We start from the raw sequence: 14618 nt of genomic DNA on the forward strand, positions 1-14618 counted from the left end.
ATGCTGTTACACTAAAATTCTTTGGTCAGTTTTGCACTTTGAATGAGTCTTTTACCCATGGGTGACTACATAACATTATTCATTTAGTCATTTGGAAGATATTGATTGATTCATTGCTAAGTACACATTTCAAAAACTGACATAATTCATTATGTGATCTCAAACAATCACATTCATTAATATCATTATCTACTTCATCAGAAAAGAACTGGTGTATTGATGTATTGTCAAGTTCATTGTGCAGACACAAGTTTTCCAGAACTGAAAGCTTGGATTTTATTTTTGGCAACAAATGCTACTAGTTCTTTTCCGTGAAGTGACAGGCTTACTTAGAAAGAAAAAAAAAAAATGCGTGCCACACACTCAAGTTTGAATAAACATAGTTTGTCTGTCAATCATTCTTTTAAGTAAAATTGGCATTTCACGAAGAAAGGTCTAGTTCAGCTCCCAACTCATCTTAAATCACATGAATGCTTTTCCGAGAGACAAACCAGCATACCTTTAATACAAAGGCGCTCCAGGAGTACTTTCCATTTTGTCACACAGATATTAAAATACAAGCACCCAAGGATTGAGACTTAATGCAATTAATATTTACCACATCATTAGAGTCATTCTTACATGGAATTGGCCTTTTCATTTTTTTATTTCTGTGACTATATGTGGCAAAGAATGCAGTTAGGTGCTACTAAGACACCAACACTTTTCATTCACCGTTGTTTTTATATCAGTAATGCCAATAACCACACAAATGGAAAAGTCAAGTAATGTCTTAGTGTTAACAGGATGCTAAATTGGACTTCGTGGACCCTGCAGAAAGCGTCATGGGGACCCCAGGGATACACCGATAGCACTTTGAGAAACTCTGTTCTAGAACAACACAACTGCCCACTGATAAACCCCTGAAAGAACAAAGAGAGGGCTGCATTTAGATCCACAGGGTCTAGACATCAGTCCTTCACCCGCTCCTTACTATCCAGTGGCCTCAGGTAAACCACTTAACCTCTCTGAGTCTCAGTTTCTTCATCTGAAAAATGGAATCAACTCAATCTATAGTTCTAGGTTATTCAAAGGTAGGAACAAAATGTATTCTAAAGATCAGTTTTAGTCATTCATTTATTCATCAATGAATTCATTCACTCATACATTTCCCCCAGACTCGTATGGGAGGAATTAAGAGACAACCACATCAGTGCCTGCTGGTGTGTGTGTGGAGAGGCATGTTACTGCAGGGGAAAAGGCATCTGGAGGCACAGAGGTGACCGGAGGGCTGGCGCCACTGGGGCTGGAGGCTGGGGCTCCCCTTCTGATCTGGACCTCACGGGGCCTCTTGGTGAAGCTGTAGCCACCTTAGACCACAGCCAGTGTTAGATGGCACTCAGGTCTGGCAGCTGCTGGCCTCATTTTCCCAGGGCTGGTCCCAAGGGCATGGTCATCTGGCTCTGCACTCCCACTCGTAGTTCCCGGCACACCCGCTCTCCCACCCAAGGAAGTATGTTGGAAAGCAAGTTTTTATTTTTTTATTTATTTTTTTTTAAATATTTTATTGATTTTTTACAGAGAGGAAGAGAGAGGGATAGAGAGTTAGAAACATCGATGAGAGAGAAACATCGACCAGCTGCCTCCTGCACATCTCCTACTGGGGGTGTGCCCGCAACCAACGTACATGCCCTTGACCGGAATTGAACCCGGGACCCCTCAGTCCGCAGGCCGACGCTCTATCCACTGAGCCAAACCGGTTTCGGCTGGAAAGCAAGTTTTTAAAAGTGATCTTTTTATATGGAAACCATTAAGTCTGATCTTTTCCCTTTTAAGTGCCTCATCCTCTCACTGCAGTGCTTTATTAATAATAACAAATTCAAGTGACAGGCCTCCCGAAAGATCAAGACAGCCCGATGTGTCACACACAGACACTGGGAACTGCAGTGTTAGATACTCGTCCTTCTCAGGGCTCCATCCTGGGGCTTTTCGGCCACAGTCTCTCTCTCTCTCTCTCAGCTTGTGGTGCTGTAAATTTGCTATTTGATGCTATTCTGAGTAAAGAAAAATTAAAATTGTAATTTATTAGCATGAATGTTACCATCGATATCTCTATACTGTGCAATGCCAGTTTCCCAATGTAAGTATACGAGCAGTTAAGTGCTGTGCAGAATCTCTGAACATCACAGAAACTGCATTTTGTAGCTCACATATGCATATGTATTCAGTCCTTTACCAGATCAGTGTAAATGCCATGCAAACCAAACTCAACTATTTTTACTTCGCTTCTTGATATGTACACTCTCTCTACTAACACTCTCTCCCTTTGGCTGACAGATAGAAAAGACAGTCCAAACAGAACAGGAACTGTGGGGTGTCTTATCTTTCCTCCTCCTGCCTGTCATCACTGTCAGCATACGTTGTTGGCTACTACCGAGAAGTAACAGGAGTGAGAAAGGACAGGACAGGGCTCTTTGGTTGGTCATGTTTCTTAAAATACCCTGCCTTCTTTCTGTGGCCTAAACAGTTTTGGTTCAAGCAGAAGGGATGGCCTGCCTGGGCTGTCAGCTCTCCGCTCGCTGGGTCCTCAGTGCCACGGGCTTACCGTGTTATCCCCAAGTCCCTCGGAACTCCCATGCATCTGGTCCACCCAGTGCTGTGCTCAGGGCGCGACCTGGACGCTCTACCTGAATGAACGGGGCAGCATTGCTCCCATCTCTCTGCTCACAACATGCTCCATCGTCCACCCGACTTCATTTACAGAACACAAGTTCAAAGATAAAATTATTAAGGATTTCAAGATGGTGACAGCAGAAATCTAAACCAAGCTCAGGACCCGCTTGAGCCCGGGCCCTGCGTGGTTCTCTGGTCACATCCCCAAGGTAGCCGGCCCTTCCCATTGCCTCTAGGCCTGCCACTCTGGCCCTGATGTTCCTTCAGGGCCTGCTGTGTTCCTTCCTGCTGAGGCCCTGTGGGGTGCTGACCCCACTGCCTGACACTCACTTCCCTTCCTCGCGGTCAGGCTGTGCTCCTCTGTCTCTTCCTGTGGTCTCAGCTCAGCGTCACATTCTGAGGTAACATTCTTAGGTTAGCCCTGCCTGCCAACAGGGCAGGACTCTCCTAGCACCACCCAGTCGCCACTCTTCACTTAGGTATGTGATTCTCTGGGGGCTCGTTTCCCTCCCCTACAGGACCGCCAGCAGCTTGTAGGCCAGGGCTGGGCTGGTTTTCTTCACCACTGTTTCACCAGTGCTGGGCACATAGTCCCTAATAAATATTTACGAGGTGACTGAATGGATGAATAAATGAACGAAAGTCTTTGCAGCAGGAACCTGGGTGTCAGATGAAGAGGTGGGATAAATGAGGGTGACATGAATTCCAGGTTTTGTTCTAAGGGGGACTAAATCTTGTCTCCGTCTGAGCCGGTGAAAACTAGGTGAGCACTGCGCTGCCCTGGTCGACTGTCTCTTCCACTAAGTGCTGAGTGCCTAGGAGTGTCCTTATGTTTTCAGGTGTTCGAATCATTTTCTTTGTGTCTCCAGGCCCAGCATCGTGCCTGGCACTTCACTCTCAGACGCTGCAGGGTGTATCTAATTGAATTGAGCTGAATTGAGTGAGATGAAAATATGTCGCCCTGAGGTTTACTTCATCTCACCCTCCCCTGGGCCTCCTCTTCCCCCCTCCCCCTCTTTCTCCTTTTCCTCCTTCCTCTCCTTTCCTCTGGTGAAGGATATCTGAGTCTTGAGAACTACTTTAATTGCAATCAAGTGTTTCCAACAGAAAATTGCCCTCTTTTATTTTTGGTTTAACTGGTCTCTTCAAAGAGAAATGGTCTGATTAGTCTTATAATCGTGGCAGTGGTTGGCCACTTCAGATAATGTCCGAGAACCAGTTCAGACATTTCGGTAGTAATATTCCTCTATTGGCATTGATCTTCGGATAGAATCACAAGGCAGGCACTTTAGAAGTTCATCCAGTTAAGCCCCAGATAATTCCGAGCAGAAATAGCTGGAGGATGGGGTGAAACCTGTCCTCCCGCCCCGAGGGCTGCAGAGCAACTCTGTCGGAGAGGCAGCAAGGAGCTGCTGGTGATGCCGAGAACACTGCCTCCTTGTTAGAGCCTGGCCCACATCTGTCTCTCCTGTCCATTACTCCACAACTCCATTTGAGAAATGGCCAGGAGGGGATGTAGCGAAAATGGAGTGTTCGTAATGAAATTGAGGATCAATGAAATCATAAAAAATCAAAAGCCTAAAGGTAAGTTGGTTATCGATTGGCCATCTCAGAAAATATAGTTAGTGAGAGATCAGGGCATGCTTCCTACATGTAAAACGGGGGATTTCTCCCTGAGTGCGGCTTGAATGGGGATATAGAATGGGACGGGAAGCGGTCCCCACAGTGGTCCCTCGAAGGTTATGGGGCTGGCCAGGCCAAGTGGCTCAGCTGGTGGGGGCGTCGTCCTGTACACCAAAAGGTTGCCAGTTCGATTCCCAGTCAGGACACAGACCTCATTTGTGAGCTTGATATTTGGTCCTGGAGCTTTTGGGAGGCAACCAGTTGAAGTTTCTCTCTCATGTCAATGTTTCTCTCTCTCCTCCTCTCTCCCTTTCTCGCTCTCTAAAATCAATAGAAACATATCCTTGGGTTAGGATTAAAAATAAAAGTAACGGGGCTGCTTGGAGAGGGTGCAGCGAAATAGACAGGGCATGGACTTAGAAGTCAGCCACATCTGGGTTTTAGACCAACTTTAGCTCTGTGACCTTGACCAATAATGACCTACCTCTCTGATCTGTTTTCTTTTTTTAATTTGTACAAACTGATATAAAACCTCTGCCTTGCAGGTTTGTTAGGAAGATTGAATGAGGTCACCTGAGTGGGGCTAGGTACAAAGCTCAGTACTTGGCACAGAGCAGGCATGCAGTCATGTTATCCCTTCTTCTCGCAGTATCACTTTGAAGCAGCGGGGCAGGTGCCTGGTCACCTTGAGAGTAGGGCCCCCCTAAACTGTGTACCCTAGGTGCCTCACTGGGGTTCCAGCAGTGCAGCTGGGGCAATGTCAGACCAGGGTCGGGGTATCTCAGGGTAGGTGCCCTCCTCCCAACACTATCTCCTGGATCATTTTACAAGTTACGTAATTGAGAGCCAGAGAAGCAGTATAATTTGACTAAATCATGGAGTAAGTGGCAAGCCTGGAATATGAATCCAGACCTCCAGACCAAGCCTGCATTTAACTCCTTGCTGCCCAGGCCACGTGACACGCACACACCCCTTTGCACTCTGAACGGTCTTTCTGGACACCTAGACATTGTCTCCCCAACAAGTCTGTAAACTCCCTCAAGACAGAAGGGAATGTGTTTCAAATTTTCACCACCTCCCAAGGCACACAGTACAGGGCTTACTTGCAGTCAGGTTGCATGAAACAAATATCCACCCTATTGAGACAAGGAAGGTATTTTCATGGCCCTATCATTTTAATGCAGAGTAATAGTTATAATGCACATTAACCCAGCTGAGGGGGAGAAATGCATTAATTTCACAACACGTTCAACCCTTTAAGAAGTTAGCTTCTCGAGCTCCACAGGGATTCTAGAACTCGCACAGACTCACCCCCACTGTTTTGAAATAAAATTGCAACTCAGAGTGGAGTCCCTCTCCCCACAGGGAAGCGGTGAGTGGAGAGACATGCAGGCGCGGGGGGATGTGGCTGCAGCAACGTGGAGTGTGTAAACCTGGAGCAAAGGACAGAGCAGAACAGTGCGGCTCTTGGTTGGCGAGCAAACAAATCACCTAGAGACTCTGTTAAAACGCAGATTCTGACTTGGGAGGCCTGGGTGGGACCCGGGCATCTGCATTTCTAACTAGCTGCCAGGGATGCTCATGCTGCCGGCTCAGAGCGCACACGTTCAGGTAGCAAGGATGTGCTCACAGGACCAAAGGCTGCGCACACTTGGGCCTTTCCTCCTTTCCTCTGCAGTCATTTGCCTTTTGACTATGGGCAATTGTTTCAATTTTTTTTTTCCTATTGGTCAGAGAGGAAGAGAGAGGGAGATAGAAACATCAATGATGAGAGAGCCACTGACCAGATGTCTCCTGCATGCCCCCCACTAGCGATGGAGTCCGCAACCCAGGCATGTGCCCTGACCAGGAATCGAACCATGACCTCCTGGTTCATGGGTTGATGCTCAACCACTGAGCCACACTGGCCAACGTGAGCAAGTTATTAGTGTCAGACTGGGCAGAGGGAAACCTGCTTGGAAAAGTAGGAAACCAGGATCATCAGCCACTCCCGCACGTGACTCTCCCCTTTTCTTCTCCCAGATACACTTGATGGGTGACACTTCCACGCGTGAATCACTTCGGTTTTACCATCCATGAAATGAACACGTTGGGCTGGGTCTCTGGAGGCCTCTTCTGGTCTGACAGTTCTGGGTGGAGGAAATGGCCTGGAGGCGTTAGCTTTGTAAATCTGGTGCAACGGAAGCTCCGTCTGCAGTCTAGTGGTTCTCAGGATCCCCGCTCACTGCTCCCCTTTCATCCCTCTGCAGGGGAGATTTGTGCGTTCAAGATCCACGGCCAGGAGCTGCCCTTTGAGGCCGTGGTGCTCAACAAGACATCAGGAGAGGGCCGGCTCCGTGCCAAGAGCCCCATCGACTGTGAGCTACAGAAGGAGTACACATTCATCATCCAGGCCTACGACTGTGGCGCGGGGCCCCGGGAGACAGCCTGGAAGAAGTCACACAAGTGAGTCGCCTGACACAGCTCCTGGGCCCCCTCCCACTCTTGCCCACCATCCCTGTCACACACTACTCTACAGACATCTGTACCCAGTGGCCATACCATGGTGCTCCAGCCTACACAGCTGCTGGCCAGTTCCTAGACCACTGCAGACACTGGTACCGGCCACTTTCTCCACCTGAAATCCTCTACCCTCTGCTTCCCAGGGAGACAGCTCCGTTCCACCCTCAGAACTGAGTGCAGGCGTCCCTTCCTTGGGGAAGCCTTCCCTGAGCCAGCCCAGCCTGCAGACTTGTTGGGAGATTGGAACCTTTCCCTGGGTTCTGCCATGCCACGTGCTTCTCTCTGTCCTAGCAACTCTTCATGTTGGGTTGTAACTCTCTCCCTAATGGACTTTGACTCAGAGACTAACACATAGTAAAAGTACTTAATTCTTACTCAATGGAGGAGTGAGTGAACAGATGACGGATTGATGAGGGAGAGGAGAGACAGTCCAGAGGAATGCTGTTGTCAAGGGCGACAAGGAAGGTCAACGAATGGGGAGGAGTTGCTCTGGGGTGAATTCATCACAGGGGATCAGGACGAGGGCCGGTAGAAGGGTCTCCAGTGAGATGGCAGACAGAACACTCAGACAACAACTGCCTGACCGGCTTGTGGTTTCTCCATTTTCTTGGTGTTGGGGCCTGAGTCGGTGTCCATGGGCGGCGCGGAAGATGATACAATTGTTTCTTTACCACCATCTCTTCTTGTCTGTGTGTGGTTCCAGGGCCGTGGTCCATATCCAGGTGAAGGACATCAATGAGTTTGCTCCTGCCTTCAAAGAGCCCGCCTACAAGGCTGTGGTGACCGAGGGCAAGATCTACGACAGCATCCTACAGGTGGAGGCCGTCGATGAGGACTGCTCCCCCCAGTACAGCCAGATCTGCAACTATGAAATTGTCACCACCGATGTCCCTTTTGCCATTGACAGAAATGGTGAGTGTCCTGAGAGGACCCCAGTGGGGGCAGGGAAACAACCCCCCCCCCCCCCCCCGCATTCTGAAGGCCAAGTGGGGGCCTGAATGTACTCAGCAGGCAATGCCTCTCATGCCATCCCTGAATTAGGCTCTATAACCCAGAACTCAGCCCTGCTCTGGAGAGATGGCCTGGCATTATTAGCAGCCCAGCCAGGTATAAAATACCCCCAAGGCACCTACTCAGTGGGTACAGCCTATAGAGCTCATAAGGCCACTCATCTGCACACAGCTTGGTTTTCTGGTGGAATTTTTCGTTGTCATCTAGACATGAGTCATGCCCTCAACTCAGCCATGTGTGCATCCCTTTCTTACGTAACCAGTTGTAACATCACCTCACACAACAATCTGTTTCTGGCTCCTAAACAAAGAGAAGGTGGAGATTTCTGAAACACCTTCTAAGCTGTAGATCCATTCAGGAATTTTTAAAGGTCTTGTCAAAATCCTTTGAGAATTTCTACTCTACTGAGAATGAAGGATGGAAGAACCCTCCCACAACATCCCAATCTCAAACTGAACTTACTGAAGTCCTAATAAAGCCTTGTGGACATTTCTCCATCACCATTAATTAAAAACTCATTGTAGTGTAAACATGGCAGCCAGAGGCCCAATCAACTCAGCCCCTTTTAACTGCAATTTTCAATAACTTGATATCAATCTAATGAAAATTATTTGTCAAGTATAATATTTCACTATTAACACGAGTGTATGGGTTCATGTATATCACTCCCTTTGTTTCAAATAGGATTTAAGTTCTGCACAAAGACTCAAAAGCAGCAAAACCTGAAGTTCATCTATTCTGTAAATAATTATATTTATTGAGTGCCAAGCACAGTGCTTAAAACTGGGAATGGAGATAGAGTAGAACCTAAAACAGACATGGGCCTGTCCACATGGAGCTTACCATCTAGTGGGGGGAAATTCAAAATAAAAGATACAAAGTCAGGTGGCATCAAGGTTGGTATGCAAAGCATGCCATGAACCAGGGCTGGGCAACAAATTAGCTCTGAGCTTCCTGGTAGCCAAGACCTAGAGGGAAATATCATCCGTCACCTGCTTGCAAGTCTTCAGTGATTCCAGTGCTTCTCGATGCTGAGACCAGGGAGAATCATACCCCGTGACAGTGTCTTCTGCCTCCCGAGAACTGCAGCAGATTCCAGAAGGAAAGGAAGCCAAGGAGAAACCCTCCTCCCTGACCTCCAGTCGTCTGTGATGTGTCTTGTAAGAGGAAATCAGTATTCCTAACAGAAGGCAGTTTCCTTATAAAATGCTAAAATACCTGGACATTACCAGATGCTGATTGTGTAGGACACAAGATCAGTGCATAAAAAAGTTAGATATAAAATGCTAGACTTCAATTAACGTTTGTTTTGGGACTAAGAAATAGATCATTTCAACTAGTAGAGCGTGTCCGAACTGCTCTCTGATAGCTTTTCATACAGATGGGTGGCCCATCCCCACCACACAGACACGTATCTCACAACACACACACACACACACACACACACACACACACACACACGCCCCACTTCATAAAATATGAACAACTCTTTTCTATTTTTTCTGTTCCTCCATAACCAGCTGTTGGGTCTATGTCTGCAAAAACTAGCATTTGGGGCGTGACAAGTCCCTCATGAAGAGCAGGACTAGAGAAGGAGGTGTCTGTGATGAGTGGTCGAGCTCCCCTTGATCCCCTGCCTTAGTCCTGGAGAGCCACAAGCCAATGAGAGATGAGATGCAAATTCTTTCATCAGAGGGTAAACTGCCCCAGTCATGGAGATAATTACTCACCTTGATGAGCCATTTCACTAACATATGCCAATTTATTTCCCTCACTGTCTCATTAAAAGTGAGTAATGGTTCTATGCCAGGCCTCTGCCTCCAACATTGGTTTACAAAGTAAGATGAAGAGGAGAGTGGGCACTCCCAGGGAGTGTGGGCCCCTGACAGTGAGGTTTACAAGAACAGTTCTCCAAGTAATGAAGGTAGGACCCAGGGGCAGGCACAGAAACAGCTCCCATTCTAATGAGCTTCCCAATTGGCTCTTATCCATCACTCCTCCAGCGACCTAACAGGCTCCTTGAAGAAGTTCTTTGCATGCATATCAGAAAAAGTACTACTGAGTTGGGGCCCACTCACTGAGACTGCAGGGCTTCAGGTAGATGGCTCCTCCCCGCCCCCCCCCCCCGCCCCGCCCCCCAACCTGCCAGGTTCTTTGTTTGTGAGGGAAGGAAGGGGAGCAGGGCACAGGGAGGACAGAATACAATGTGGAGTCAGAATGACCTGTCTTAACGGAAGACTCGACCTCTTTCAACAGAAGTCCTCAGCCTCCCTCCCCTGTGAAATCAAAGCAGTAATAGTTCCTGCCTCCCTGTGGGGTTGTGAGGCCTCAGGGAGAGGCAGTGCCCAGAGATAATACCTGCAGGCACATAGGGAGTGCTCGATTCTTGGTGCCATGATTACTTAGGTATTTGCTGGGGGATTGGGACATGACAGTTACTCACTCACTCCCCATGGGTTTCCAGGCTGAAATTATAAACAGGTAACTCTGAGCTGGTGACATCACCCACCTCCTGGGAAGTTTCAGATCGATTTCAGATGGCTGCCAGGCCCCCATCTTCTGGCATTTGGCTGGTCTCTCAGAGATCGGTAGGGCCTAGATGCTCATTTCCATTGAACAGATGGAAAAACTGAGTCCCCAAAGCATAGAGCGCTTGCCTGCCAGCACCTATCATGCAGGTGGCAGAGGTGGGACTAGAGCCTAGGTCCCCCGAGGGTTGGCCTCAAGGCCTTTCCACCAGTGACATCATCACTCTCCTTACTGATATTTGACAGGAATGCCTGGCAATGGTCTTTAAGTTCAAAAACACAAAATTGCATCTTAATCCTACATCCATCCCTGCGTGTGTGTGTGTGTGTGTGTGTGTGATCCTTGACCAGTTACTTAACCTTTCTCAGATCCTCATCAGTAAAATGGGAATTAAATATGTTGCCCATGTAAAGGGTGGATAAATAGCAAAGGAGGCATTCACCAGAGCTTTGCCACAGCCAGACTCTCAACCATGTTTGAGACTGACCACAGAGGGTACAGCGGGGACTCAATGACACCCACTCACCACCGGACAGACTTGTCTGATTGTCAGGGGTGCCTGGTCTCAGCCGAGTTCTCTGCCAGCCGCTGCCCACAGAGTAATGGGGCTGATGCCTCTGAGTGAAGTGCACCCTGGAGTCGGTATGTTCTTACAGTAAATGAAAACACTTCTTTTCCACCTGAATAGAAGAGCAGCACAAGCCCTCGTGGGAATTTTGGAAAGCATAGGAAAGTGTGAAGAAGAAAATTAGTCACGTATAATCCCACCAAAGATAACCACCATTAAACATTTTTTCAAAAGGTAACCACTATTGACACTTTACCAGTAGTTTTCTGACTTTTTAAATAAAAGTATGGCCCCACATCTCTTGCTTTTCTTTATCCTCCCATTTTTTGCTTCACATTCGATAACATGGATTTTTTCCATCCTAAAAAGTGCTTCATAATGACCGCTTTCAGTGCTGAACAACACTCCATCTCACACAGACGCTTATCCTTAGCTCTCCCCTGCAACCAGACATGCCGTTTCTCTTCTATTTTTTCGAGGTAATAAATAATGCTGCGACGGACCTATTTCCACATGTATTTACAATTTTTCACAATAAACATCTGAAATTTTTCTGGAACCAATTTTTAGATGTGGAATTGCATGCCCCACAGGTGTGAATAATTGCAAAGTGACTGGCCCGTATAGCTTTCCAAAAGGGTTGTTCCAAGTTCAGGTCCAGGGGAGGGAGTGCGCAGGTCACTGTGCTTGCCTCATTGCACCCTCCCCACCTGAGTTTTACAAAATTGCCGTCACCAACTTGCAAGGTACAGGCTAACTGTTCTTTGAGAGTTAGCTGCCCAGGCTCATGTGGACAGGGGAATAGGCCCCGGGTGCAGCCATTCACCTGGGTTAACTGTGGACTCAGCTAACTGAGAAAGCACTACCAGGAGAAACCACTCAAATGTGAGGGGGGAAATAGAATTGTAACAGAAGGAAAACGGATGGCTTCTTCTGAGCTATCGAAATGTGCTAAATGGGTGTCTTATCCAGATGTTGCCCTCCCCACAGGACGGTGGGTCCCAACATTGCCTCTCATGGTGACCCACTGCTGCACATCTGTGCTCTGAATCTTATCCTCACAGGCCTGAAGGTGGTGGTGGCGGAGAAAGTAAATTAGTTTCTCAGACGGTTTCATTAAGACAGTTACGGGAGAGGAGCGGCAACAAATTGAGCCCAGGATTGCCGGCCCGTGTGTTTATTTTTCTAGCACAATCAATAGTGTTTGGTCTGCTTAATGTCACACGGATTGTAAACCCTAAGCCTTCCTCTTCTCAGAGACGTATCTTTAGAGAGCCATTTCACTTGAAAGAGAGAGAAAGCTAAAACTTTTTGTTGAAAATTCAATCTGATGTCGCTGAAACCTCCTACTCACGGTTATATTCCGGCGCCTGCACCTGCAGAATCCCTCCCCTGTGATAACTGTAACCACAAATGCGTTTGTTAAGGGACCCCCGAGGGAGTGTTACCAACCCGGTTCTGAGCCGTCCCGGACCTGTACGGGCTGCACGCTGAGACTGAAACAAATATTTGGGGGAAAATGAAAGGGATTCTGAATACCAGCCACAAGGCCAAAAATACCTCAAACCCGTTTTTATTCAGAGATTTTTGACTGGCTTTGTCAAAGTAAATCTTACTTCAAATCCGTGGCTGCAGTTGCATTTTTAGAAACAATTCGGAGAAGGTAGCAGAACAAATGATTTGAATGCTTGGTCCAATGTCATGGGCAACTTCATCCCTCCTCACCACCGCCCACCTCCACTCCCTCCTCCTCCTCCTCCTCACAGGCACTCACGTTTATTGCACCTGCTCCTCGCCTACAACTGAGTACTGTTTAAGACTGGGTGACTGGTGGATCAACTTGTCCGATCTTTAAAACATTATGTGACTTTTCTAATTCCCCAGGCTTTCTTGCCTTAGTCCCTGTTATCTCGATTCACATGAACAATAATCAGTTGGAATGGAAGAAAGCTCATTAGGTAGTTTTCCCTTAGTTTGGATGAAATCTAAGAATTTGTGTGAGTCAGCCATTCCACACTTGTTTATTTGCTTGTTAGTTTGTTTTGCCTTTAATTTCCACTTTCTTAATTTCACTTCTGGTAAAGGATGATGATAGCATTTGAGTTCTAATTTGCTGTCAGCTCCACCATCAAGAAAAAAAATGCAAGAATGAAATCAGTCTCCACAAAGGAAGACTTGCATCTCTTGGAATCAAAAACTAAAAATTATTCAATGCACATTGGGCCTCTCATTAGTTTCTTGGAACCAAAATGGTATTTTAGCAAAAATCGTCAATTAAAGTTTTGCTTGTTATTTATCAAATATTTATTCCTGAATCATAATCTCACACCCACAGGGATAAAAACACACAAATGGCTCATAAAAAACGGTTTGGTCTTTCTCGGAGAAGAAAAATGTCTTTGCCACCAGGGCAAGGAATCGGTTATTCTGTGCAGCTTTGCAAGAGAGGTCACACGTTTTCTTATTGATTTTACTTCCTATTTGGTAGCAAAATAATGTGAGAAGAGGCAGTGAACATTCCTGGCAATGAGCCCAGATGTTAAAAAATATGTGTCAGGACATTTCTGAATTCCATCTTTTTTCCCAGAGATTTCATGGCAGATGAGCTCTGGGCCTGACATCAGGGCCGCAGCCACATGGGGCACTTTGAGAGAGAGTTTTCCAACAGCCCATTACTTACACACACAAACCAGTCGGGTCCCAAATGCGTGCTTGGGATTCGAAGCAGCCCTGCCCCACAGCTGGGGTGGCTCCAGTCAACTGATCCTGGAATCTGCCACCGAGGAACAAGCAGGCTGCCTGTGGAAGCCATGGCCTCCTGTACCCTTGACCTTACCAAGGGATAGGGAAGGGGCTCATTTCATTCTGGTGGAGGTTGGAGGAGTGGGGAAGGGATGTGGGAGAACTGCAGGTGCTCAACTTGATCTGACACAACGCTGAATGTCTCTGTGCCCTCAGGCAACATCAGGAACACCGAGAAGCTGAGCTATGACAAGCAGCACCAGTACGAGATCCTGGTGACCGCCTACGACTGTGGCCAGAAGCCTGCCGCTCAGGACACCCTGGTGCAGGTGGACGTGAAGCCAGTGTGCAAGCCTGGCTGGCAAGGTGGGCCTGCTTTTGTCAGTCCTCTGAGGAAAGGCAGCTGGACCTGGTGCATGGAAGCTGTTAGAGTAGACCTATCCTCAAATCGGCAAACTTGTGGCTAGAAGGATTTTTAAAGTGCAGTCACTCTGCTGCAGGAAATAGAGTAGCTGGTTTATTCTGACAGCTCCTAGGGTTATAGTATCTCCATTTCACAGGTGAGAATGCCCGAGGTAACTTGTCTAAGGTCACATGCTCCGTTTGTCCAGTGTGCTCTTTCTCAGATCTCATGGCATCTTTGGATCAATAGTAATTACCCACGGTGCTCAGCAGGTGGCCAGCAGGCCTGTTCACTTTATCGCAGAGTGCTGAGTCGGGCTGGTGCATTTCAAATGTGGCCTCATTACTCAACACCCCGGGCAGGGGGGCTTGCACAGAGGGCATCCAGGCAGAGGCTGGAGAGCCAGGCCCGGCCTCTCGGCTAAGGGGTTTCTGAAACGTTGGCTCTGGGAATGGCGAGACAATGCCTCGGATGGAGGATCCGCTTTGTGCTCACTTAGATCTTTAGGGTGCAGGGATAGAACAAAGGTCTGGGTTACCCTTCGGTGGCGGAGGTTTGTCACCGAGCTAAGGGGAAACCAGGAGGCAA

General features: G+C 47.6%; 1 protein-coding gene across 1 annotated transcript in view; it reads left to right on the forward strand.

Moving 5' to 3' along the window:
• CLSTN2 (calsyntenin 2) overlaps positions 1–14618 on the forward strand; it is a 554129-nt gene that overhangs the window by 416357 nt on the left and 123154 nt on the right. Inside the window, exons 3-5 of the mRNA XM_070433507.1 lie at positions 6525–6720; positions 7481–7689; positions 13844–13993. Of these exons, the coding sequence (XP_070289608.1) occupies positions 6525–6720; positions 7481–7689; positions 13844–13993 (555 nt within the window). The remainder of the gene's footprint in view (positions 1–6524; positions 6721–7480; positions 7690–13843; positions 13994–14618) is intronic.

This window comes from Myotis yumanensis, unplaced genomic scaffold (genome assembly GCF_028538775.1).
Source record: "Myotis yumanensis isolate MYYU_CA2020_CCGP unplaced genomic scaffold, mMyoYum1.0.hap1 SCAF_14, whole genome shotgun sequence".
Lineage (NCBI taxonomy): Eukaryota > Metazoa > Chordata > Mammalia > Chiroptera > Vespertilionidae > Myotis > Myotis yumanensis.